A 26,531-nucleotide genomic window follows, 5' to 3' on the forward strand; every position below is an offset into this window, starting at 1 on the left:
GGGCGAAACCCTTTCCGCCCAAAAACGTCCCCCCGCACTCCTGCGGTACCTTGGGCGAGGCAACGACCAGACCGACGCCAGTGGCCATCGGACATTCCTCCCCGAAGGGAGCCTTCTCCAGAGCCAATGGATGAGGAGCCATGTCCGTGTCAGACTTGTAGGCGCCGACCCCGTCGCGGACGGCGGTCCTGGGAACGCCAGAGGCGCCGTCGTTCCGACCGAAACTGGGACCAGCCCAGGGGCCGTAACTGGGACCAGCCCAGAGGCCGTACCTTCCATGTGGATGAACCTGCGGCGACCACTCCTGAGGACGTGGAGACGGAGGACGACTGCCTGCAGCTGCATTGTGTGGCAGCTCCCCGTGTGGCCCCCATTAAGGTGACAGTACGGGTCAATGGCCACCCGCTGGAGATGGAGTTGGATACTGGCGCAGCGGTCTCCGTGATCGCCCAGAGGACATTCGACCGCATCAAGCAGGGTATACAGACCCTTACACTAACTGACTCACAGGCCAGGTTGGCCACCTACACGGGGGAACCACTGGACATTGCAGGAACTACAATGACCCCTGTTGTCTATGGATGCCAGGAGGGGCGTTTCCCACTTATCGTAGTGCGTGGCCATGGGCCCAGCCTGTTGGGTCGGGACTGGTTGCGCCATTTGCGGTTGCAATGGCAGCACATCCTCCAAACAGTTTCTGGAGGGTTGACTGAGGTGCTAGGACGATACCCAGAGGTATTCCAGCCTGGTCTGGGGAAAATAAAAGGGGCCGTAGCCCGTATCCAAGTTGAACCAGGAGCCACACCGCGCTATTTCCGGGCGCGCCCAGTGCCTTACGCTTTGCTCGAGAAGGTAGAAGGGGAGCTCACTCGTTTGGAGAGTTTGGGTATTATCAGGCCTGTCCGTTTTGCTGACTGGGCAGCACCAATTGTGCTAGTAATGAAGCCAGATGCCACAGTTCGCTTGTGTGGCGACTATAAACTTACAGTGAATACAGTTTCCCGACTCGACCGATATCCAATGCCTCGCATAGAGGATCTCTATGCGAAACTTGCAGGCGGACTCTCATTCACAAAATTAGATATGAGTCACGCCTACCTGCAGTTGGAGCTGGACCCTGCCTCCCGACCATATGTAACAATTAACACACACCGGGGCCTGTATGAATATACACGGTTGCCCTTTGGAGTATCCTCTGCCTGCGCAATTTTTCAACGTGTTATGGAGGGCATTTTGAGAGGTTTACCACGTGTGGCTGTCTACCTAGATGACGTGTTGATTACAGGGACGTCGGAGCAAGAGCATTTGGAAAATCTGGAGGCTGTCCTTAAACGCCTTTCGGAGGCTGGAGTCCGTTTACGTCACACAAAGTGCGTATTTCAGGCAAAAGAAGTAGTCTACCTAGGTTATCGGGTGGACCGCGAGGGTCTGCACCCCGTCGCAGAGAAGGTGCGTGCAATTCAACATGCCCCCACCCCGACTGACACTTCGCATCTTCGTTCTTTTCTCGGTCTCGTAAACTATTACGGGAAGTTCCTCCCCAATCTGGCAACTACGCTGGCCCCCTTACACCTGCTGCTAAAGAAAAATCACACCTGGGTTTGGGGTCAGCCGCAAGAAACCGCTTTCCGGCGGGTAAAGCAACAATTGTCGTCGTCTGGGTTACTAACCCACTATGATCCGGGAAAGCCTTTGCTCGTCACATGTGATGCATCCCCGTATGGTATTGGGGCTGTCCTGTCCCACAAGATGGAGAACGGGGCCGAGCGACCGATAGCTTTCGCCTCCCGCACATTGACTGCAGCGGAGAAGAAGTACGCGCAGATCGAGAAGGAGGGCCTGGCAGTGGTTTTCGCGGTGAAACGCTTCCACCAGTATGTGTACGGCCGCCATTTCACTATCGTGACTGATCATAAGCCCCTGCTGGGACTCTTCAGAGAGGATAAGCCGATACCGCCCATTGCTTCTGCACGGATTCAGCGCTGGGCTTTGTTGCTTGCTGCATATGAGTATTCTCTGGAGCACAAACCAGGTACGCAGATAGCAAATGCCGACGCACTGAGCCGATTGCCTTTATCGACCGGCCCCATGTCGACCCCCACGACCGGTGAGGTGGTCGCAACCCTAAATTTTATGGACACCTTGCCTGTCACGGCATCACAGATCCGTGAGTGGACCCAGACGGAGCCAGTCCTGTCAAAGGTTCGGCACATAGTCCTGTATGGTGGGCAGCATAGACAGCTCCCAGGCGAGTTACGGGCATTTTCCTCCAAGCTGTCAGAGTTCAGCGTGGAAGACGGCATCCTCTTGTGGGGGACGCGTGTGGTTGTCCCGGAAAAAGGCCAGGAGCTGATATTATCAGACTTGCACAATGGGCATCCGGGCGTGACCAAGATGAAAATGTGGCCCGGAGTTATGTCTGGTGGCCAGGCCTCGACACCGACATTGAGAAGGTGGCCCAAAACTGCTCCATTTGCCAGGAGCATCAGAAGCTTCCGCCGGCCGCGCCCCTACATCACTGGGAATGGCCAGGGCGGCCTTGGGCACGCTTACATGCAGATTTCGCAGGCCCTTTTCAGGGATCCATGTTCCTCCTACTAATTGACGCCCAGTCCAAATGGCTGGAGGTGCATAAGATGCAGGGACAACGTCCTGCGCAACAATTGAAAAAATGCGTTTATCATTTAGTACGCATGGCCTCCCCGAGGTGCTGGTCACGGATAATGGCACTCCATTCACGAGTGAGGAGTTTGCTAGGTTTACAAAGATGAACGGCATCCGCCATATCCGCACTGCCCCTTACCACCCGGCTTCAAATGGGTTGGCAGAGCGTGCAGTGCAAACATTCAAAAGAGGCCTAAAGAAGCAGTCTTCCGGATCAATGGACACGAGACTGGCTCGGTTTTTGTTTACGTACAGGACCACCCCCCATACAGTGACTGGGGTAGCTCCCGCAGAACTCCTAATGGGCCGGAGACTTCGCGCCCGCCTTAGTATGGTCTTCCCGGACATTGGCGCAAAAGTACGCCGCACACAAGAACGGCAGGGACCGGGATTGTCTCAGCATCGTCCGATTCGGCAGTTTGCGCCCGGTGACCCAGTATTCGTGCGGAATTTTGCTGGTGGTGCCCAATGGGTTCCTGGGGTAATCTTTCGCCAAACGGGCCCTATATCGTACCAAGTGCAAGCCCAGGGTCGTCTCCAGCGAAAACATGTAGACCACGTCCGGTCCAGAAGATCATCCCCGCAAAAGATTCCCCGCCCCCGGAGCTCAGTTCAACAGCGGCAAAGACCAGAAACAAGGGAAGGTAGTCCTCCAAATCTTCCACTGGTGCCTCACTCAAAGCCTGCGCAGGTCATGACGGGACCGAATGGGGACAGAGACGCTGACATGACGGAGGCAGCAGACTCTGACTCCGAGATGGAGACACAGGCTGAATCAGAGGGGGAATCCTCGGGTCCACAGGCCGTGGATGTACAACCGCGCCGTTCATCACGGAAGCGCCGGTCTCCGTCTCGTTATACGCCGCCTGATCCAGCGCCGCGTGCAAATGGCGTCCGGCCTGCGGCCAAACGAGTTTGACGCCTTCCTTCGCCAGGGCCTACGGTGGATTCCTTGGACTTTGGGGGGGAGGGATGTTATAACCTGCCTACTGACGATTGGCTGGGGACTAATGATTATCCCACAATCCTATGGGAGTATGAACTTCCCCAATGAGGGGGGCGGAGAAACTCCTACTATAAATCAGCTGGCCAGTCCAGGAACCAGGAGGAAGGAGAAGGTAGCAAGGGAAGTTACTGCTACTACTATGTATATATTGTTATAGTAAATAAACTTTATTATTTTGTATCCTTAAAACTCGTGCTGGATTCTTCGGGGCCTTTACAAAAGAGGGCATTAGCTGAGGAGAGGTTGAATGAACTCGGTTTGTTCTCACTGGAACGACGGAGGTTGAGGGGCGACCTGATAGAGGTCTACAAAATTATGAGGGGCATAGACAGAGTGGATAGTCAGAGGCTTTTCCCCAGGGTAGAGGGGTCAATTACTAGGGTGCATAGGTTTAAGGTGCGAGGGGCAAGGTTTAGAGTAGATGTACGAGGCAAGGTTTTTTACACAGAGGTTAATGGGTGCCTGGAACTCGCTGCGGGCGGAGGTGGTGGAAGCAGGGACGATAGTGACATTTAAGGGCATCTTGACAAATACATGAATAGGATGGGAATAGAGGGCAGCACAATTGCTTCACAGCTCCAGGGCCCCAGGTTCGATTCCCAGCTTTGGTCACTGTCTGTGCGGAGTCTGCACATTCTCCCCGTGTGTGTGTGGGTTTCCTCCGGGTGCTCCGGTTTCCTCCCACAGTCCAAAGATGTGCAGGTTAGGTGGATTGGCCATGCTAAATTGCCCTTAGGTCCAAAATTGCCCTTAATGTTGGGTGGGGTTACTGGGTTATGGGGTTAGGGTGGAGGTGTGGGCTTGGGTAGGGTGTTCTTTCCAAGAGCCGGTGCAGACTCGATGGGCCGAATGGCCTCGTTCTGCACTGTAAATTCAATGATTCTATGATACAGACCCAGGAAGTGTAAAAGATTGTAGTTTAGTAGGGCAGTATGGTCGGCACGGGCTTGGAGGGCCGAAGGGCCTGTTCCTGTGCTGTACTTTTCTTTGTTCTTTGTTCTTGGATGGCTGTCTGTGTGGAGTCTGAACGTTCTCCACGTGTCTGCGTGGGTTTCCTCCGGGTGATCCGGTTTCCTCCCACAGGCCAAAGATGTGCAGGTTAGTTGGAGTGGTCATGATCAATTGCCCTTAGTGTCCAAAAAAAAAGGTTAGGTAGGGTTACGAGGATAGGATGGAGGTGTGGGCTTAGGTAGAGTGATCTTTCCAAGGGCTGGTGCAGGCCCGATGGGCCGAATGGCCTCCTTCTTCACTTGCAAACCAATCACCACCCTCTTTTCTTGTGGTATAAATTTTTGTGATTGTTTGAAATTTGCATTCTTGCAATCGTCCTGATGAGTGCAATATGAAAAGCTTCAGCAACAAGTCTCTCTTTTCAGCAAGGTTCCTGGTACACAAGAGAGAGAGAGAGAGAGAGAGTGAGACAGAGAGAGAGGGAGCACGAGAGAGAGAGAGAGAGCGAGAGAGAGGGAGCGCGAGAGAGAGAGCACTAGAGGGAGCACGAGAGAGAGCGCGAGAGAGAGTGCGTGCGAGAGAGCACTAGCATGACAGAGCATGAGAGAGAACGTGTGAGAGAGAGAGCACTAGAGAGAGAGCGAGAGAGAGCGTAAGAAAGAGAGAGAGCGTGAGAGAGAGAGAGAGCATGAGAGAGAGAGAGCACGAGAGAGCGCAAAGATTACTCCAGCACAAAGAGAGAGAGGGAGTGAAAAAGACAAAGAGAAAAGCAAAGGGAAACAAGAAAGGGAGGAAGACAATTGAAGCGGAAAGAATCAGAGCTGATGGACAGGGATCAAGAGGGAGAAGTAGGAGGCAGGACAAGAGATGGAACAAAGTTAAAAAGAGATAGATTTGGTTAGATAAAGGTAAGGCCAGGGCGAGAGAAAGAAGTAATCAGTGAGATAAATAAAGATAGAAATAACCAAAGTCATGATGAGGTACTAATGGGCACTGAGGTTAATCAAGCGATCAGCTTGGTGGTTTCTGTGCTCACAGAACAAACAATATAAATGCGTAGCGGAATAATACTTGTTAATACTCACTGTATGTCTGATAGACAAAATGGAATGTAGCATTCTCACCTACGGTTCTAAGCCTCTTTATCTGTGGGTCACATGGAGTGGCCCAGGTTCTCATCTGGTAACTGTGTTTAATTGAGTAATGGTGCAGCAGTAGGGCGGTGCCAACGTGCAGGGACTGGTACCATTCAGGGCACAAGGAGTTCCACAGGACCAGTGGCATCATACCAGACTGATCAGCTACTTCAAGGTAGGCCTGCAATGAAAGCCAAGAAAAAGTCTTATACACAAGCATAGCCCATGGGGCAGAAAGTGCACCACCATCTGTACTGTAGGTATTCGTTCGGAGGAGGACGAGCAGTCTCTGTCAGGGAGAGAACCTGAGAACATCTAAGACACTCAGAAGGTAAGTAAGTGATTTTTACTCATTTTTACTTTTATACCTTTTTCAAATTGTGTGTGTCGGGGGAAACTGAAGTGACATCACAGAAAAGCTGTGACCTGAGTGGCTGGTTGGGAATCTACACTAAACTAAAAAAATTAAGCATTGGTAACTATTTAAACATAATTACTTAATTATAATTTAGAGGGGTATGTAAGCCAGAGATCGGAGAGTACTATATTTAGCTTTCGCATTTATATTAGAAATCTAGTGCTAGGAAACAGATAGTTAACAGTAACTTTGAAATTAAAAAAAAAATATATACATTTAAAAAAAAAACTTTTAATATTAATTAACTGACGCAATGTCAGTTAGAGGGGTGCTGTGCTCTGACTGTGAGATGTGGCAGGTCCAGCGTCCCGGATGGCTTCATCTGCAGAAAGTGCACCCAACTGGAGCTCCTCACAGACCGCATGGTTCGGTTGGAGCAGCAATTGGATGCACTTAGGAGCATGCAGGTGGCGGAAAGGGTCATAGATCGCAGTTATATAAATGTGGTCACACCCAAGGTGCAGGCAGAGAAATGGGTGACCACCAGAAAGGGCAGGCAGTCAGTGCAGGAATCCCCTGTGGTTGTCCCCCTCTCGAACAGGTATACCCCTTTGGATACTGTCGGGGGGGATAGCCTATCAGGGGAAAACGGCAGCAGCCAGAGCAGTGGCACCACGGCTGGCTCTGATGTTCAGAAGGGCGGGCCAAAGCGCAGAAGAGCAATAGTCATCGGGGACTCTATAGTCAGGGGCACAGATAGGCGCTTCTGTGGACGTGAAAGAGACTCCAGGATGGTATGTTGCCTCCCTGGTGCCAGGGTCGAGGATGTCTCCGAACGGGTAGAGGGCATCCTGAAGGGGTGGGCAAACAGGCAGACGTCGTTGTACATATTGGTACTAACGACATAGGCAGGAAGGGGCATGAGGTCCTGCAGCAGGAGTTCAGGGAGCTAGGCAGAAAGTTAAAAGACAGGACCTCTAGGGTTGTAATCTCGGGATTACTCCCTGTGCCACGTGCCAGTGAGGCTAGAAATAGGAAGATAGAGCAGCTAAACACGTGGCTAAACAGATGGTGTAGGAGGGAGGGTTTCCGTTATCTGGACCACTGGGAGCTCTTCCGGGGCAGGTGTGACCTATATAAGGACAGGTTGCATCTAAACCGGAGAGGCATAAATATCCTGGCCGCGAGGTTTGCTAGTATCACACGGGAGGGTTTAAACTAGTATGGCAGGGGGGTGGGCACGGGAGCAATAGGTCAGAAGGTGAGAGCATTGAGGGAGAACTAGGGAATAGGGACAGTGTGGCTCTGAGGCAGAGCAGACAGGGAGAAGTTGCTGAACACAGCGGGTCTGGTGGCCTGAAGTGCATATGTTTTAATGCAAGAAGTATTACGGGTAAGGCAGATGAACTTAGAGCTTGGATTAGTACTTGGAACTATGATGTTGTTGCCATTACAGAGACCTGGTTGAGGGAAGGGCAGGATTGGCAGCTAAACGTTCCAGGATTTAGATGTTTCAGGCGGGATAGAGGGGGATGTAAAAGGGGAGGCGGAGTTGCGCTACTGGTTAGGGAGAATATCACAGCTGTACTGCGGGAGGACACCTCAGAGGGCAGTGAGGCTATATGGGTAGAGATCAGAAATAAGAAGGGTGCAGTCACAATGTTGGGGGTTTACTACAGGCCTCCAACAGCCAGCGGGAGATAGAGGAGCAGATAGGTAGACAGATTTTTGAAAAGAGTAAAAACAACAGGGTTGTGGTGATGGGAGACTTCAACTTCCCCAATATTGACTGGGAGTCACTTAGTGCCAGGGGCTTAGACGGGGCGGAGTTTGTAAGGAGCATCCAGGAGGGCTTCTTAAAACAATATGTAGACAGTCCAACTAGGGAAGGGGCGGTACTGGACCTGGTATTGGGGAATGAGACCGGCCAGGAGGTACATGTTTCAGTAGGGGAGCATTTCAGTAACAGTGACCACAATTCAGTAAGTTTTAAAGTACTGGTGGACAAGGATAAGAGTGGTCCTAGGATGAATGTGCTAAATTGGGGGAAGGCTAATTATAACAGTATTAGGCTGGACCTGAAGAACATAGATTGGGGGTGGATGTTTGAGGGCAAATCAACATCTGACATGTGGGAGGCTTTCAAGTGTCAGTTGAAAGGAAGTCAGGACCGGCATGTTCCTGTGAGGAAGAAGGATAAATACGGCAATTTTCAGGAACCTTGGATAACGAGAGATATTGTAGGCCTCGCCAAAAAGAAAAAGGAGGCATTTGTCAGGGCTAAAAGGCTGGGAACAGACGAAGCCTGCGTGGAATATAAGGAAAGTAGGAAGGAACTTAAGCAAGCTGTATAGAACCTTAGTTAGGCCACACTTGGAGTATAGTGTTCAATTCTGGTCGCCACACTACCAGAAGGATGTGGAGGCTTTAGAGAGGGTGCAGAAGAGATTTACCAGAATGTTGCCTGGTATGGAGGGCATAAGCTATGAGGAGCGATTGAATAAACTCGGTTTGTTCTCACTGGAACGAAGGAGGTTGAGGGGCGACCTGATAGAGGTATACAAAATTATGAGGGGCATAGACAGAGTGGATAGTCAGAGGCTTTTCCCCAGGGTAGAGGGGTCAATTACTAGGGGGCATAGGTTTAAGGTGAGAGGGGCAAAGTTTAGAGTAGATGTACGAGGCAAGTTTTTTACGCAGAGGGTAGTGGGTGCCTGGAACTCACTACCGGAGGAGGTAGTGGAGGCAGGGACGATAGGGACATTTAAGGGGCATCTTGACAAATATATGAATAGGATGGGAATAGAAGGATACGGACCCAGGAAGTGTAGAAGATTGTAGTTTAGTCGGGCAGTATGGTCGGCACGGGCTTGGAGGGCCGAAGGGCCTGTTCCTGTGCTGTACATTTCTTTGTTCTTTGTTCTTTGTTCAAGGAGTCAGGAGGGCTAGAAGGGGTCACGAAAAGTCATTGGCAAATAGGGTTAAGGAAAATCCCAAGGCTTTTTACACGTACATAAAAAGCAAAAGGGTAGCCAGGGAAAGGGTTGGCCCACTGAAGGATAGGCAAGGGAATCTATGTGTGGAGCCAGAGGAAATGGGCGAGGTACTAAATGAATACTTTGCATCAGTATTCACCAAAGAGAAGAAATTGGTAGATGCTGAGTCCGGAGAAGGGTGTGTAGATAGCCTGGGTCACATTGAGATCCAAAAAGACGAGGTGTTGGGTGTCTTAAAAAATATTAAGGTAGATAAGTCCCCAGGGCCTGATGGGATCGACCCCAGAATACTGAAGGAGGCTGGAGAGGAAATTGCTGAGGCCTTGACAGAAATCTTTGGATCCTCACTGTCTTCAGGGGATGTCCCGGAGGACTGGAGAATAGCCAATGTTGTTCCTCTGTTTAAGAAGGGTTGCAAGGATAATCCAGGGAACTACAGGCCGGTGAGCCTTACTTCAGTGGTAGGGAAATTACTGGAGAGAGTTCTTCGAGACAGGATCTACTCCCATTTGGAAGCAAATGGACGTATTAGTGAGAGGCAGCATGGTTTTGTGAAGGGGAGGTCGTGTCTCACTAACTTGATAGAGTTTTTCGAGGAGGTCACTAAGATGATTGATGCAGGTAGGGCAGTGGATGTTGTCTATATGGACTTCAGTAAGGCCTTTGACAAGGTCCCTCATGGTAGACTAGTACAAAAGGTGAAGTCACACGGGATCAGGGGTGAGCTGGCAAGGTGGATACAGAACTGGCTAGGTCATAGAAGGCAGAGAGTAGCAATGGAAGGATGCTTTTCTAATTGGAGGGCTGTGACCAGTGGTGTTCCACAGGGATCAGTGCTGGGACCTTTGCTCTTTGTAGTATATATAAATGATTTGAAGGAAAATGTAACTGGTCTGATTAGTAAGTTTGCAGACGACACAAAGGTTGGTGGAATTGCAGATAGCGATGAGGACTGTCAGAGGATACAGCAGGATTTAGATTGTTTGGAGACTTGGGCGGAGAGATGGCAGATGGAGTTTAATCCAGACAAATGTGAGGTTATGCATTTTGGAAGGTCTAATGCAGGTAGGGAATATACAGTGAATGGTAGAACCCTCAAGAGTATTGAAAGTCAAAGAGATCTAGGAGTACAGGTCCACAGGTCATTGAAAGGTGCAACACAGGTGGAGAAGGTAGTCAAGAAGGCATACGGCATGCTTGCCTTCATTGGCCGGGGCATTGAGTATAAGAATTGGCAAGTCATGTTGCAGCTGTATAGAACCTTAGTTAGGCCACACTTGGAGTATAGTGTTCAATTCTGGTCGCCACACTATCAGAAGGATGTGGAGGCTTTCGAGAGGGTGCAGAAGGGATTTACCAGAATGTTGCCTGGTATGGAGGGCATTAGCTATGAGGAGCGGTTGAATAAACTCGGTTTGTTCTCACTGGAACGAAGGAGGTTGAGGGGCGACCTGATAGAGGTCTACAAAATTATGAGGGGCCTAGACAGAGTGGATAGTCAGAGGCTTTTCCCCGGGGTAGAGGGGTCAATTACTAGGGGGCATAGGTTTAAGGTGAGAGGGGCATGGTTTAGAGTAGATGTACGAGGCACGTTTTTTACGCAGAGGGTAGTGGGTGCCTGGAACTCGCTACTGGAGGAGGTGGTGGAAGCAGGGACGATAGTGACATTTAAGGGGCATCTTGACAAATACATGAATAGGATGGGAATAGAGGGATACGGACCCAGGAAGTGTAGAAGATTGTAGTTTAGTCGGGCAGCATGGTCGGCACGAGCTTGGAGGGCCGAAGGGCCTGTTCCTGTGCTGTACATTTCTTTGTTCTTTGTTACCCCAATTACTGGGCAACACAAGGGGCGCGATTCTCCAAAATGGAGACTAAGTGTTCGCGCCGTCGTGAACGGGCACGGGGACTACTGAGGGGGCCAGTACCTCGTTGGAGCGGTTCACACCGCTCCAGCCATCTTCCCGGCGCCAAATGGGTGCTGCGGCAACCCGCGCATGCGCAGATGGGCCACGCCAAAACGCGCATGCGTGGGGGACGCAACGTGGCGCGGGGCTTCTGGGGCCGGAAGCGGAACAAAGTAGGCCCGGGGGGGCGGGGGGGGGGGGGGGGGGAAGAGGAAGAGGCCGGCCCGGCGAGCGGTGGGCCCCGGTCGTGGGCCAGACCCCATTGGAGGCCCCCCGGCGAAGGGGCGCTTTTCCCCACCCCACAGGCTGCCCCCCGACCCTTGGCGCCATCGCGACCCCCTTAAAAAATTTTTGAAGATAAATTAAAAGCAAATTATGGACATTACATACACGACAATCTCGTGCTTAGACTTACTAATCTGTGCATTAACACATGGCCCTCCCTGTAACAGGATGAACCTGCCACTAGTTAGACAATTTGGATATTAGGATGGCCAGGTGTCCAGCTGTGCAGAGGCAGGATTTTCATTAACACATTTAAATCAGGCTTCTCTAGCACCATTACAATTGCAAGTTAGCTGATGGTTTTCGCACATGTCAGGGGAGCCAGCAGTTAAAGGGAGCTGAGAGCTGCCGGATCCACAAGGTTAAGTTGCTGTTTCAGCACTCTCTTGTGTTTCAGAACAACTGGATTTATGCAGGGCGCGATTCAATGGAAACATTTCAAAGTCCGGTTTTGTATGCGTTTGGTGGCGGCTGCGTGGGCAAAATCGCAGTCCGTATTCAACGGCACTCTGTGCCAAAAATCAGCCCCGCAAGATTGTCGACATTACTGGCTCCCTCGCCATCTGATTCGCCTATCTCGCGAGTAGTTCCACCTGCCACCGCTCAAATTCCCAACCCACCCCCAAATCCGATCTTCATGCTTGTTCCTCAGAACCCCCTGGCAACCACCAGCACAACCCCTCCATGTCCAGTTGTGGTGCCCATGCATGCCGCCTGTCATAGACACCCCCGACCCATCAAGCGTGCGGCTCCCAATGCCCTCTCTTTGTTCCCGCAGAAGACAGTTGATAATTTGTGGGAAGGGGCCAAGACGGAGGGGCGTAGTACTAGAGATCTGAGTCCTCACCCCCTATGAGGAATGGGCCATGGAAATCACGGGGTTGTCCATGGAGAGAGCAGTCACCGACAGCGAGGTTGTCCTGAGCCAGAGAGGTGAGGATCCACTGCCCCTTCACACAGATGACCTGTCTCAAGTGAGTTGTTCATATCAGACAAAATGATCCTTCCCTCTCACTGGCCACATGTCCATTCGCTCGCAGGATCTCCACCTGATGATGTCGGGTCATCCAGAGACGTTCCTCCCCCTGCCATCTAAGAGACCACCTCAGAGGAGAGCTACGAGGAGACCACCAGCGAGGCGTCACAGCTAGCACCCGCACCTTCCACCAGTGAGAATCTCGATGGGCGACATTAGTGGACAGGCTTCTGGGGAACAATCTGGTGAGCACTACGCAGTTACTGATGCACATCAGGTGGAGGCAGGAACATTCATGGGGAGACAGCAGTTGGGGGTCTGCTGGATCCCAGGACCCAGCTGGGTCCCAGCCACATGCCGAGCCTCTGGACAAGATTCCCCCAGAGCTGATGCAGATGATAGGACAGATCCGTGAGATTCAGGAGGGTGTGTCCGTGACATTCCAGTGACAGCAAGGCCAATTGGAGTCCCAAAATCTTTGGCTGCCGGAGATGGTGCCGACAATGCGTGGCACTGAGGCCAACACTGGTAGGCAACCGCAGTGGAAAACCTGGAGCACGACGCCAGCATCTTGAGTGGTGGTGTCCAAGGCTCAGTCTGTGATGACTATAGTTGAGGGTCTCGACATCATGCCCCAGTCACTGAGGGATGTGTCCCAGATGCAGATGGACATTGCTGAGGCACCTCAGACCATGGCCCAGTCACTGAGGACCATCGCTGAGGGCATCGACATCATGGTGCAGACAATGGGGAGCCGCCAGGACTGGCAGAGCCAGATGACTCAGAGGCCTCTGCAGCTCACTCCAGCTGCCCCTCCGTCCCATGGAGTCCCCCAGGGCCCTACAGACACTGATGTGGAGGAGGGAGCACTGGAGGCCAACCCGGGGCCTGCCACCAAGGAGACTACGGCGGCCTCCAGTTCTTCCGAATCCCCCACTCCCGACACCAGTGCATCTCAAGGGCAGCGGGCAGAACAGGATGGCATGATGAAGTCGGTGAGAGGATGGTGTGATGGTGGAGGTGGGATGGAGGGAGGGTCGGTTTTTGAGCTGGCAGACACAACCTCTGGAGATGGTGCGGGCCACCCTGGTCCTCCTGGCATGTCGGCCCTTTGCTGTCACGAGCCCTCCCAGGGTAGCGGGCACACATATGCATGATTCGGAGGCAGTGGTCACACACAATCTGAATATTCAGGGAGTAGAACCACTTCCTGCTAATATAGGGCACTCCCTGATGACCCAGTCCTCGCAGGGTGACATGCATGCCATCGATCACCCTCTGGATCTGGGGCATCTTGGCGATGGCGGCAAATGCTGCAGCCTGGATATTTTGGTGGGCCTAGTCCAGCTCAAAGGTAATATAGTCTGATGCTCGGGCATACAGAGCATCCATCACCACATGGGTGCACCTGTGGGCAGATGACTGTGACTCAAGCCCTGGAATGACCCGGTGGCATAAATGTTTAGGGCTGCAGTGACTTTCATGGCCACTGGAAACGGGTGGGCTCCCCCTCCTCCTGCATGTCCGCACTGTCTCGCTGCTGAGGTGGAGTCTTCTGCGGCACATGGTGTCCGTCAGCTCATTGAATGACCAGCGACACCTGTACACCATGGGCCGTCACTGGCCGCCCCTTCTGGCTCCCTCCTCAGCCTGGTGGGTAGCCGGGTCTTCAGGGTGTGCGGTTTCCTCCTGCGCATGGGGTGACGCCTCCAGCCTGCCTTGTCGCTGCTGCTTTCTAAGGCGGTTTCCCACCTCGGCTGCCACAAGCAATGAGAGGGCAGCCTCCGCGGGATCAACTCCAGCAAACGAAGCTTCATCCGGAAGGAATTGGAGAAGGAGGGTTACCGACAATCAGTTCAGGCTTCCACCCCGGGACCCTCAAATGCACCAAGCCCCCTCCACTTATGCTGGCAAACCTTCCTCAGCACACTCACCCCCAGCCACATCAGGAGCTTCGAGCCCCCATATCTCAGCCGGGAACATTAGGGCTCAGCTGCCCATCGCTCATCCACACACTCACCCTTCGACTGCGAGAGGATCCCCAGTGCTGAAGCCCTGTTCCTAAGTGTTTGATTGTTGGCAGCTGTCTCTATGTTGCTGATGCTCCTAAAGTTCAGGCCCACTGTTCAGGCTTCAAAGGTTGCTGGACATGCAATGCACTAATCATCCTTTGAGACATGGCACATGTGTCTTCAAGGAGGCACTTGAGAGTTGAGAATATTTTGCTAATTAAACGGCCAACAGTAACAAAGATTTGAAAATCAACGACGTAATGATCCAAATATCACACTAACCATTCAACAAGGTAACGTCACCGTTCGATATTGGTGCCAATACAATGTTATATCAGCTCATTTTCACAAACAAAAAACCAAACACACAGTGCCACCCCTCGCAGGTTCCGCGACAGAAACGGAGGATATGCCTGAGACTGTGTTATCATGTCCAGAACTTTGTCGTAGAAATGATCTGTCCATCAACATGTGTCTTGTTCCACGTATCAGTGCCACGCTCCGTCCAGGAGCCGCAGCTGTGCAGGCCCCTCCCACACGGCCCAATCTCACCGGAACCAAATCCTGGCATCCACACATTCCACTGGCGCTCAAGGTGCAGTTGAACATCCTTTGACTTCCAGCGTGTTTGACCCATGGTAAGGTGCCAGTTACAGGCAGCAGTCACCACACCAGCAACAAAAGCATCAGTAATCTGCAAAAGCATTTCTTCAACAGGTGAAACAATGTCGCGCATCAGGTCCCGCAGCATCTTCTTGTTTCGAACCGTATTGCCTTCTGGACTCAAACGTCCCCCCCTGAGCCCAGTGTTCCAGGAGCCAGGTAGCATAGAAAACATTGTCCTTCTTTCCAGCTACAGAAAAGGAAGGAAACAGCAACAGCAGCCTCCAGGCATCTGCAGCCACTAGCAGGTGCAAGCAGCAAACACAACCTGCAGCTGTGAACTGCTCTCACAACTAACTAGGCAAATTCCTCATTTGAAATAGCCTTCACAGCTGTGAAGTTGGAGGCTGTTCACAGTTAAAGGGAGTGAAATAAATGTCAAGATAGAAGCCGCAGTAGGGGTCTGTCCTGGGCGTGTTTGGTGGGACAGACAGGCTGCAGCTGGGGTTGCCCCTGTTATGATCTCCACATATTTAAAGATGGCTTGAAGGCCTCACAGACGCAAAGCCCCTCAGCCCAACCCCCCCCCACCCCGCCCCCCCGCCAGTCAGCCCAGGGGTGACCCTTGACCTGGAACGCTTCAGTCCCCCGACCACCCCACTGAGGGTTCCCCCACCCAGGGGTTTTCTCCCTCCCCCCCCCGCCTCCCCGAGCACTGGGGCATCAGCTCCGGTGTTCTTGTGCTGTATGCTGGTAAACTGAAATGACTACTCTCCTCCTCAGTTCCCCCCAGTAGCCATTACACCAGGTTTGCTAATTGTCGCCCCGGTGAGTTTTTTGTGCTGGGGAGTAGGGTAATTCCAGGAGGCCACTGCATTCAACCTCAATCTCGTTACTGAGATTGACATTAATGCAAATGAATGTTAATGATATTCAGGCCATATTTGGGAGAGATCAGCAACTCACCATCAGGCGAGGGAGGGGTGAATCGCAAAATAGTTCGAGCCCGCGGCGAATCTCGATTTTGCCCTCTCCCGCTATTCACCCGGTGCACCTGAATCGTGCCCGGAGCGTCTTAAAGTGTTAGCTAGCGAGCTACGCGTTCTGGTTTAGCACACTGGGCTAAATCGCTGGCTTGCAATGCAGAACAAGGCAGCAGCGTGGGTTCAATTCCCGTACCACCCCCCCCCCCCCCGAACAGGCGGCGGAATGTGGCGACTAGGGACTTTTCACAGTAATTTCATTGAAGCCTACTTGTGACAATAAGCGATTATTATTATCAGGGCAGGTTGCCAAAAACTTGGTCAAAGAGGCAGGTTTGAAGGAATAAAGGAAGGAAAGGAAAGGAAACAAAGAATCATAGGAAGGATATGATTTCACTGGAGAGGTTGCAGAAGAGATTTGCCAGGATGCTGCCTGTGCTGGAGGGTCTGAGCTATGAGGAGGGATTGGATAGACTGGGACTGCATTCCTTGGAGCAGGGAAGATTGAGAAGGGACCTGATAGAGGTGGCTAAGATTATAAGGGGCATAGATGGGAATGCCCTCTTTCCATTACTAGAGAGGTCAATAACCAGAGGGCATAGATCTAAGGTAAGAGGTCGAGGGCTAAGCAGGTAGTTGAGGAGAAACTTTTTTATCCAGAGGATGATGGGAGTCTGGAGCTCACTGCCTGAAAGAGTGGTCGACTCAGAAACACTTCTCACATTTAAGAAGTATTCAGATATTCACTTGCGCTGCCATGTCCTCCAACTCTATGGGCCAAGCGTGGGAAATCGGGATTAGTGTTGTCAGGTCCTTTTTGACTGATGTGGACACGATGGGCTGAATGGTCTCCTTCTGTGCGGTAAATGCCGAGGAAACTATGAATGAAAGGAGGCAAGAGGGATAGAGAGGTGGAGAGGTTTAGGGAAGGTTCGAGAGGATGAGCGTGAATGCTTATCCCGGAACCTCCCTCGTGTCCCTCCTCCCGTTAGCCTCTCCTGATTTCTAGGGCCGGCCGGCGTGGGTGCCCCTGCTCCTTCTGCTGGTGATCCCACCCATCCGGACAGCAGCCGGGTGGAAGACAAAGCTACCGGACACAAATGTGGCCCCGCTAAGCTTGGCAGGACCCACCCCCGGTCAACGTGAACATATCCAACCTCTCCTCCTGCCTGTATTAAAATGAGGCCTGCGTCTCCTCTAAATGATTTGGGTTGAAAAGTAACCAACGGCGCGAACTTTAATTGCTGCCAGCAGCGCACTGCAAATGATGAAAGCGCTGGATCAGAATTTCCCACTCCTCTGGACGTCAGGGAGGGCAGACATCCGAGATCACTGACCTGATAAGGAAAGTCCACCTTTGTTCCAGGTTTCCCATAATAGCGCAACCTGGATTTGTGCATTATTCGTACCAGCAGATGTGGAAATTCAAGTTTCGTTCTCCAGGTCATTGCCAATAGCTGGAGGGAAATGAGTCTAAAACCTGTCAGAAATCAGAAGAGAATGAAACATTAGCTTTTGTCGAGTGAGAAGTCACTGACCTGAAACCTGGGCAGTACGTTACGGCACCGTTGCAGTGGAGGGTGGTTCAGAAAATCCTTCTGGCCGATCTAAACTCCACTGACTTTGGCAGGACTGGAAAATCCAACCGGCGAAAAATTCCGCCCATTAACTCTGTTCCTCTCTCCACAGACGACTGTTTGATCTGCTGTGTGTATTTCCATCATTTTCCAATTATAACCAGCGGGGAGACTGCTCCACAATGTTGACAGTGACCGGTTCCAAAATGACTGGGCCAAGAATCAATCGATGGCTGAGCAAAGGGAAGGACGCCTGTGTCCAATCGAGTTGAATTTCCGGGGAGGTCTCTAACATGGTGGATAGCCGAATCTTTATCAATATTGTTTTCATGGCCTTACAGACGTTGATAAAAGATTGTGGGCAAATAAAAGTGTGCACGCAGAATTGGAGGAAACCTAGTGACAAGGTACCACAATTTCTTCAGGGGTTAGAGGCTCTTGAGTAATAAGGGGACCACACATTTTTGGACATCAAGGGGCATGGCCAATCCACCAAACCTGCACATCTTTGGACTGTGGGAGGAAACCGGAACAGCCGGAGGAAACCCACGCACACACGGGGAGAACATGGAAACTCCGCACAGTCACCCAAGGCTGGAATTGAACCCGGGTCCCTGGCATTGTGAGGCAGCAGTGCTAACCACTGTGCCACCATGCCGCCCTATGCCTTGATACCCTCAAGTTATCCCTCTCAGTCTTGGAAATTTCAGTTGACCCACCGTTCAGTGTTTTGTGAGATTGGTTCCAGATTTCCATTCCCCATGGTGAGAAAGCGTTTTTTGATGTCACTATTTCACTCCTAACTGGCCTATTTCTAATTTCAAGGGTATGTTTTCTTGTTCAGCATTCACTCACCAGGAAAAGTTGTTTCTCTGTAATGGCCTTTTTGAATCTCGAGTGTTTGCCACCATCAATATTCATCAGGGGTCGTTTAAGTACACCCGCCGCCCGTTTGGAGTTTCATCGGCCCCGGCGATGGAGAACATCTTGCAGGGCCTATCGAAGGTGGCCGTCTATTTGGACTGTGTGCTGATCACGGGATGCACATGGATAACCTACAGGAAGTCCTCCGGCATTTTTCCCATGGAGGTGCCTGGCTGAAGAGGAGCGAATGTGTGATCCGCGCTAGAGCAGTGACCTATCTCAGTTACAGCGGACACAGTAATGGTCTACTCCCAGTGGAAGATAAAGCTGGCACTAAAAAAGGGCCCCCCACCCCGAAGATCACCACTGAGCTCTGGTCGTTTTTAGGCCGAGTCAACTATTATGGAACGTTCATCGCCAACTAGGCCACTCTGTTGGCTCCAATCCACATGCTATTGAGAAAGTGTTGCTGGGGCCCTTGGCAGAAGAAAGCGTTTGAGGCTGATAAGAAGCGTTTGTTCTCCAAGCAGCTTTTTGCACGTTATGATCCGGTAGGCCCCTAATCCTTTAAAATAATAAATTTAGAGTACCCAATTCATTTTTTCCAATTAAGGGGCAATTTAGCGTGGCCAATCCACCCAACCTGTACATCTTTTGGGTTGTGGGGGCGAAACCCACGCAAACACGGGGAGAATGTGCAAACTCCACACGGACAGTGACCCAGAGCCGGGATCGAACCTGGAACCTCGGCGCCGTGAGGCAGCAGGGCTAACCCACTGCGCCACCGTGCTGTCCTAAGGAAGGCCCCTAATCTTGACATGTGATGCTTCCCCCTACAGCACTGGGCGGTGCGAGCCCGCGGATAGGCAGCGGCACGGAACGCCTCATCGCGTTTGCTTCGAGAACTCTGGCGGACGCAGAACGACCTTACGCTCAGATAGAGAAAGAGGGTTTGGCAGTGATCTTTGGGATAAAAAAGTTCCACCAGTATGGGCGACATTTTGTCATTGTAGCCAATCACAAGCCGCTGTTCGGCTTCTTCGGGGAGGACAAAGGAACCCTCCCAATCACATCGGCTAGGATCCAGCGTTTGGCGCTCCTGCTCACTGTGTACGAGTATTCATTCCAACACCGCCTGGGCACGCAAATTGTTCATGTAGGCACCCCCAGCTGTCTGCTCCTGCCCCGTCCCCACCTGCGGCTGATGAGGTAATTGCGACTATCAATTTCATGGTCAGCTGCTCAGGTGGACACAGCAAGACCCGGGATTGGTGAAGCTTCACCACGCTGTTGAGCGGCACGAAAACAGGAGGCCATTCCAGACCCTACAGCCTTTCGCTCAGTGTCGAAGACAGCATCATAGTGTGGGGAGCCCACGTGGTCATCCCCCACAGGGTCAGGAAGCTCTGCTATTGGACCGGCACAGTAGCTATCCAGGAGCTTCTAATATAAAAATGTTGGCCTGCAGTTATGTCTGGTGGCCCGGTATCGATAGGGACATCGAAAGGGTCATGCCCACTGTGCCAGAAGCATCAGAAGCTCCCACCAGCAGCCTCCCTTTATCCTTGGCAATGCCCGGGAACCCAATGCATATTCCCAGATGCGTCTTTTGTGGGACCGTTTTTGGGGTCCATGTTCCTCGTGCTTGTGGATGCTCACTCAAAGTGGCTAGAGGTGTGTGGGTTGGCCTCCAAGATAGAGAAGCTCCAGGCCATTTTTAACGCTCATGGAATCCCTGAGGTCCTGGTGATGGACAATGAGACGGTGTTCACTCATGACGAATTCATCATAATTATGAAGAGGAAGGGCATCAGCATGTTCACATTGCTCCAGAACATCCCTCCTCCAATGGTCTCGCAGAAAGGGCGTTCCAGATCTTCAGGAAAGGCTTAAAGGAGCAATCCACAGGGTTGATAGACACATGACTGGCGTGGTTCCCTTTAATTATTACACAATGCCCCATGTGAGAACTGGAATCACCCCGGCGGAGCTATTGATGGGCCATGGACTCAGAACCCGCTGAGTCTGACGTTTCCAAGTCTTGGCAGAAAGGTTGGGGCGCAACAGGAAACACAGAAAAACCACCATGACTTGAGGGCCTGGGCACATATTTCACTCTGGGGATGTGGTCAGCGCTCGGAATTTTGGTGATGGAGCATTGTGGCTCTCAGGACTAGTCCTGCAACAAACGGGTTCGTTTTCTTGTAAGGTCCGGATTCGAGGGAAGGTCCACCGCAAACACTTGGACCACCTGATGAAGCAGGAATCCGCACAGCTCAACATCCGACCGGCAGTACTGGCGTCTCCGACTGGAACCGCACCTCCGCCTGGAGACCCAGCCGTCCCAGTCACAACACCCAGTGCAGAGGATGACTCCGAATCCGACATGGATGCAGAGGGAATCCTTCCAACAGACAACGGCGTATTACGGCTGAGGCCCCAGTGGTAACTTTCCGGCAGTCAGCCAGGAAACAACGATCGTCAAATCGATAAACTCCACCTGACCCAGACCCTCATCAGGCGGAAGCCCAGACGCAGGCCTAATGGTGCAGAAGGCCCCCACCATTGGCTGCTTTAAGCAGAGCTCTGTAAATAGTTCAATAAATTAATGTCCATTTACCACCGGCATCCTCAAGTTACTAAACTCAGCAATGAAATTTGGGCCAATTAGTTCAAAGATGTGTTGGATAGGTGCATTGGCCAAGCTGAAAATTGCCCCTTAGTGTCCAAACGTGTGCAGGTTTGGTGGGGTTATGGGGATACGGCAGAGAGTTAGCCTCGGTAGGGTACTCTTTTGGAGGGCCGGTGAAGACTCAATGGGCTGAATGGCCTCCTTCTACACTGTTGGGATTTTATGGATTCTATTCTATTACTCAACCTTAACAAATCTGGGTTGGCTTTCCGCAAATCCCAGGGCTGCCCAACTACATGAGGGAAACATGGTAGCCTGTTCTCTGAGACCTCAGCACTGCCTCGCTTGTCAAATCGAGGTGCCCAAACACATGCAAAGCAAAAAAATGAAGGAATAATCCGAATTCAGTTATCAATTTTATAAAGGACAGCATGCTCAACAACAATATTCTGTATCTTAAGCTTCAAGTCAAAGAACAGCTCACCTCCAAGTGAGACATTTGGAAAGGGTGGACTCTTTGGGCCATTCCATTCTCCACCATAGGGGTCATTATTGTTCCACAATGGCAAATAATGAATCTTTCCACCTTTCAAGGGGGTTTCCACCTGTAAAGTCCGCAGGAGGTCCCTTCCTCTCTGGAATGCAGTCAGGCTGTGTAGGGACTCAGTGCTCAAGACGGGGATGCTCAAGGTGAGAGCACTCTCAGGAGCTGCCAGCTCCAATGCCTCAATCTGCAGGAAACAATGGTTTAGCCTCTTCTCATCGTACACCAGGCTGCAGCGGGTGATGTGAATTCCATTGCCAGCCTTCAGACGGTTCCGGTGCACAAGGGGGTTCAGGTCAGGAGCCAGGTAACACTTTACTTGAGAAACGCCATCACTCACAGTCACATCGTAAAAGTAACAGGAACCTGGTCTGGGTTTCTTCTCATTCCCAGGCTCTCCCAAGTACCGCTGCACGGTCACAACCGCCACTAGTTCAGCACTGTCAGGATGAACAGCTTGCAGGACGCTCGGGGAAATGAGCTGATGCAAAAGGGACAAAATGAACGAGCTGGTTCCTTCTTCCGCTGCGCCGTCAAGGCAAACACTGGGGATAGAAGAGTCAGACAACGCTGTCGACATCTCCTGAACAGCAAGGAAGTATCGACTGTTGAGAAACAGATGAAAACACATCCTGAGCAATGAAATTTTAATAAGAGAACAATAAATGCAATTATCACACTTTGAGCATTATAGTGGAAATGTTACTGGAGCACAGAGGAATAGAATGGAAATGTTACTGTAATTCACACACTGAGGAATATGATGGAAATGTTACTGTCTTTCCCACTGAGCAAGATAATGTAAATGTTACTGTAACTCACTGAGCAATAGGATGGAAATGTTACTGCAATTAACACAGTGAGCAATATAATGCAAATGTTACTGTGACTCACACTGAGTAATATAATGGAAATGTTACTGTAATTCACACATGGAATAGGATGGAAATGTTACTGTAACTCACACTGAGCAATAGAATGGAAATGTTACTGTAACTCACACATTGAGGAATAGGATGGAAATGTTACTGTAGCTCACACTGAGGAATAGAATGGAAATATTACTGTAAATCACACACTGAGCAACAGGATGGAAATGTTACTGTAACTCACACTGAGCAATAGGATGGAGATGTTACTGTGACCGACACACTGAGCAATAGAATGCAAATGTTACTGTAACTCACACACTGAGTAATAGGATGGAAATGTTACTGTAATTGACACACTGAGGAATATGATGGAAATGTTACTGTAATTCACTCACTGAGGAATAGGATGGAGATGTTACTGTACCTGACACACTGAGCAATAGGATGGAAATGTTACTGTAACTCACACAATGAAGAATAGGATGGAAATGATACTGTAATTCACACACTGAGGAATAGGATGGAGATGTTACTGTACCTGACACACTGAGCAATAGGATGGAAATGTTACTGTAACTCACACAATGAAGAATAGGATGGAAATGATACTGTAATTCACACACTGAGGAATAGGATGGAGATGTTACTGTACCTGACACACTGAGCAATAGGATGGAAATGTTACTGTAACTCACACAATGAAGAATAGGATGGAAATGTTACTGTAACTCACACACTGAGGAATAGGATGGAAATGTTACTGTAACTTACACTAAGCAATAGGATGGAAATGTTACTGTAACTCACATACTGAGCAATAGAATGGAAATGTTACTGAACTTACACTGAGGAATAGGATGGAGATGCTACTGTCATTGACACACTGAGGAATAGGATGGAAATGTTACTGTAACTCACGCACTGAGCAATAGAATGGAAATGTTACTGCTACACACGGAGCAATAGAATGGAAATGTTACTGTAACTCACACTGAACAATAGGATGGAAATATTACTGTAACTCACACTGAGGAATTTGATGGAAATGTTACTGTAACTCACACACTGAGCAATAGGATGGAGATGTTACTGTAATTCATACACTGAGGAATATGATGGAAATGTTGCTGTAACTTACACACTGAGCAATAGGATGAAAATGTTACTGTAACTCACACACTGAGCAATAGGATGAAAATGTTACTGTAACTCTCACACGGAGGAATAGGATGGAGATGTTACTGTAATTCATACACTGAGGAATATGATGGAAATGTTGCTGTAACTTACACACTGAGGGTTAGGATGGAAATGTTACTGTAACCTACACACTGAGGGATAGGATGGAAATGTTACTGTAACTCACACTAAGCAATAGGATGGAAATGTTACTGTAACTCTCACACTGAGCAATAGGATGGAGATGTTACTGTAATTCATACACTGAGGAATATGATGGAAATGTTGCTGTAACTTACACACTGAGGGATAGGATGGAAATATTACTGTAACTCACACTAAGCAATAGGATGGAAATGTTACTGTAACTCTCACACGGAGGAATAGGATGGAGATGTTACTGTAACTCACACACTGAGCAATAGAATGGAAATGTTACTGTAACTCACACTGAGCAATAGGATGGAAATGTTACTGTACCTGACACACTGAAGAATAGGGTGGAAAGTTACTGTAACTCACATACTGAAGAATAGGATGGAAATGTTACTGTAACTCACACAGGGCAATAGAATGGAAATGTTACTGTAACACACACAGGAATAGGATGGAGATGTTACTGTAACTCACACACTGAAGAATAGGATGGAGATGTTACTGTAACTCACACACTGAGTAATAGGATGGAAATGTTACTGTAACTCACACACTGAGCAATAGGATGGAGATGTTACTGTTACTCACACACTGCGAAATCTGATGGAAATATTACTGTAACTCACAATCTGGGATAATTGTTCCAGTAGTTTTGCTGTAACTGATTCTGTTTCTTTAACGTCCCAGTCGCTGTATTTTCCCTTTGACAGAATGGCGGAAGTGTGGGTTGAGCCAATCCCCAGCGAGGTAACTGAATGTATCCGGCCTGAACCAATGGCTGCCCAGCCCACAATGTTTCAAATGACTGGAACCCGTGACCTCACAAATGGTATTAAAGAGACTCCCCTTAAAGGGATGGGTGAGTTTGCCAGAGTGTCGGCGACTCTTTTCATCCAGCAAAGCCATTCGCTGACCGACTTTTCAGGAAAGGATGATATTCCATCTGATCTGCTAAAATTGCTACTTTTCCTTCAGCTTAAAATGTAACAAATTGATTGCGTGTCACTCCCACTCTTTCCAGTGTCAGCCCGGCTGCAGTGTGCTCGCTCTTATTGAGATTGAGAGGTTGACAGTCGGCTTCAGTTTCGGTTTGAACTGTTTGATGTGCGATTCACATTACAAGGGGAATCTAACATTTCTATTGAACTGAACTGGACCGGTTAGTTTCTGCGCCCGATGAGAGAGGACTGCAGGAATGGCAATGTGTAAAACTGGACAAAACTGAATGAAAGGGTCCAGTCCTGCCGTATGAAAACAAATAGCTCGTTGGACTTTGTGACTGCGGATTTTTGGGGCGTTTTACTCGGTTACAGGCACTATATAAATGCAACCAACTGGAGCAACCATGTAAATACTGTGGCTACAAGAGCAGGTCAGAGGCTCAGATTTCTGCAGAGTAACTGCATAACTCCCAAACCTTGTTCACCAAAGGTACAAGTCAAGAGTGTGATGGAATACTCGCTGGATGAATGTCTATCCAACAACATTCCAGTAGCTCAACACCATCCAGGACAAAGCATTCCTCTTGACACCTCATTGCCCCCTGACATTCAATAGCATTGCCATCATTGAATCCTCCACTATCAACATCCTGGAGGTTACCATTGACCAGAAACTGAACTGAATTAGCCATATAAACACTGTGGCTAGGAAGCAGGTCAGAGGCTAGGAATCCTGCAATGAGTAACTCACCTCCTGACTCCGTAAAGCCCGTCCATAACCTGAAAGGCACAATTCAGGAGTGTGATGGAATATTCCCCACCTGCCCAGATAAGTGCAGCTCCAACAACATTCAAGAAGCTTAACCACCATCCTGGATAAAGCAGTCCGCTTGATTGGCACCGCTTCCACAAACATTCACTCCCTCGAACACCGATGCACAGTAGCAGCCGTGTGTACCATTCACAGGATGCACTGCAGGAACTCACTAAGATTCCTTAGACAGCACCATCCAACCCACGACCACTACCATCTAGAACAGTGTTCTTCAAACGTTTTTTCCGGGAGCTATTTTTACGAACCGACCAACCTTTGGGACCCACGTCGGCCTACCTTCGCGACCCACGCTGGCCGACCTGCGCGACCCACCATTTTCTCTTACCTTGTTTGCTGCTGACAAAAATGGAAGAAATGGTTTTGGGTCCCTTTGGTCCTCGTACACGCTCCTCCAATGGAACCTGTTGGATGAAGGTGAAGCCTTCTGGTGACGGAAAGTATGGAGTCTCAATCTGTCCAAAGTTCTGCATTTTGTTCCTGTAAGAGTTTATCAAATAAACCCTCCTCCCCGAACTTGTTAAAAAAAAAATGAATAAAATAAATGAAAAATATAAAAATTAAATGGATTAAAATAAATGAATAAACCCCCTTCGAACTTGTAAAACAAAAGCTGTGACTGCTTAAAAAAAAAAGAGGCCGCACTGTGCATGCATGCCCGATCATCAGCGTGCATGCGCATAGTTTTCCGCATGTGCGCCGATGATTGGGCACGCATGCGCAGTACGGCCGCAAATTTTTAACATGATCGCGGCCATTTTGAAGGCCGGTTGCAGCCGGCGTTATTAAGAGCCGGCTGCTGTGGCTGTTGTGCACAGATTTGCGCGATCGGAAGCGCCACGACGGACGGTTCCATGACCCTCCCGACATCCGCCCGTGACCTACCCGCGGGTCACGCCCCCGAGTTTGACAATGCCTGATCTAGAAGAACAAGGGCAACAGATACATGGGAACACCACCACCTGGAGGTTCCCCTCCAGGTTATTCACCACCCTGAAATATATCGCCGTTCCTTCACTCGCTGGGGCAACAGCTGCAACTTCCTCCCTAACAGCAC

At 50.2% G+C, this 26,531-nt stretch overlaps 1 protein-coding gene across 3 annotated transcripts in view; it reads right to left on the minus strand.

Annotated features, from left to right (window-relative positions):
* Positions 1-24,429, minus strand: part of radx (RPA1 related single stranded DNA binding protein) — a 75,056-nt gene extending 50,627 nt beyond the window's left edge. The window contains exons 1-4 of one of the 3 annotated variants that reach the window (XM_072505894.1): positions 24,328-24,429; positions 21,435-22,099; positions 17,215-17,357; positions 5,746-5,938 (exon numbers count right to left, since the gene is read on the minus strand). In XM_072505894.1, coding sequence (XP_072361995.1) covers positions 5,746-5,938; positions 17,215-17,357; positions 21,435-22,074 — 976 coding nt within the window. In that variant the 5' untranslated portion in view covers positions 22,075-22,099; positions 24,328-24,429. Of the gene's footprint in view, positions 1-5,745; positions 5,939-17,214; positions 17,358-21,434; positions 22,100-24,289 lie in introns of all 3 variants that reach the window. The other 2 variants (XM_072505896.1, XM_072505895.1) reach the window with 2 other exon arrangements.
* Between the last annotated feature and the right edge of the window lie 2,102 nt (positions 24,430-26,531).

Source organism: Scyliorhinus torazame, chromosome 5, assembly GCF_047496885.1.
Source record: "Scyliorhinus torazame isolate Kashiwa2021f chromosome 5, sScyTor2.1, whole genome shotgun sequence".
Taxonomy (NCBI): domain Eukaryota; kingdom Metazoa; phylum Chordata; class Chondrichthyes; order Carcharhiniformes; family Scyliorhinidae; genus Scyliorhinus; species Scyliorhinus torazame.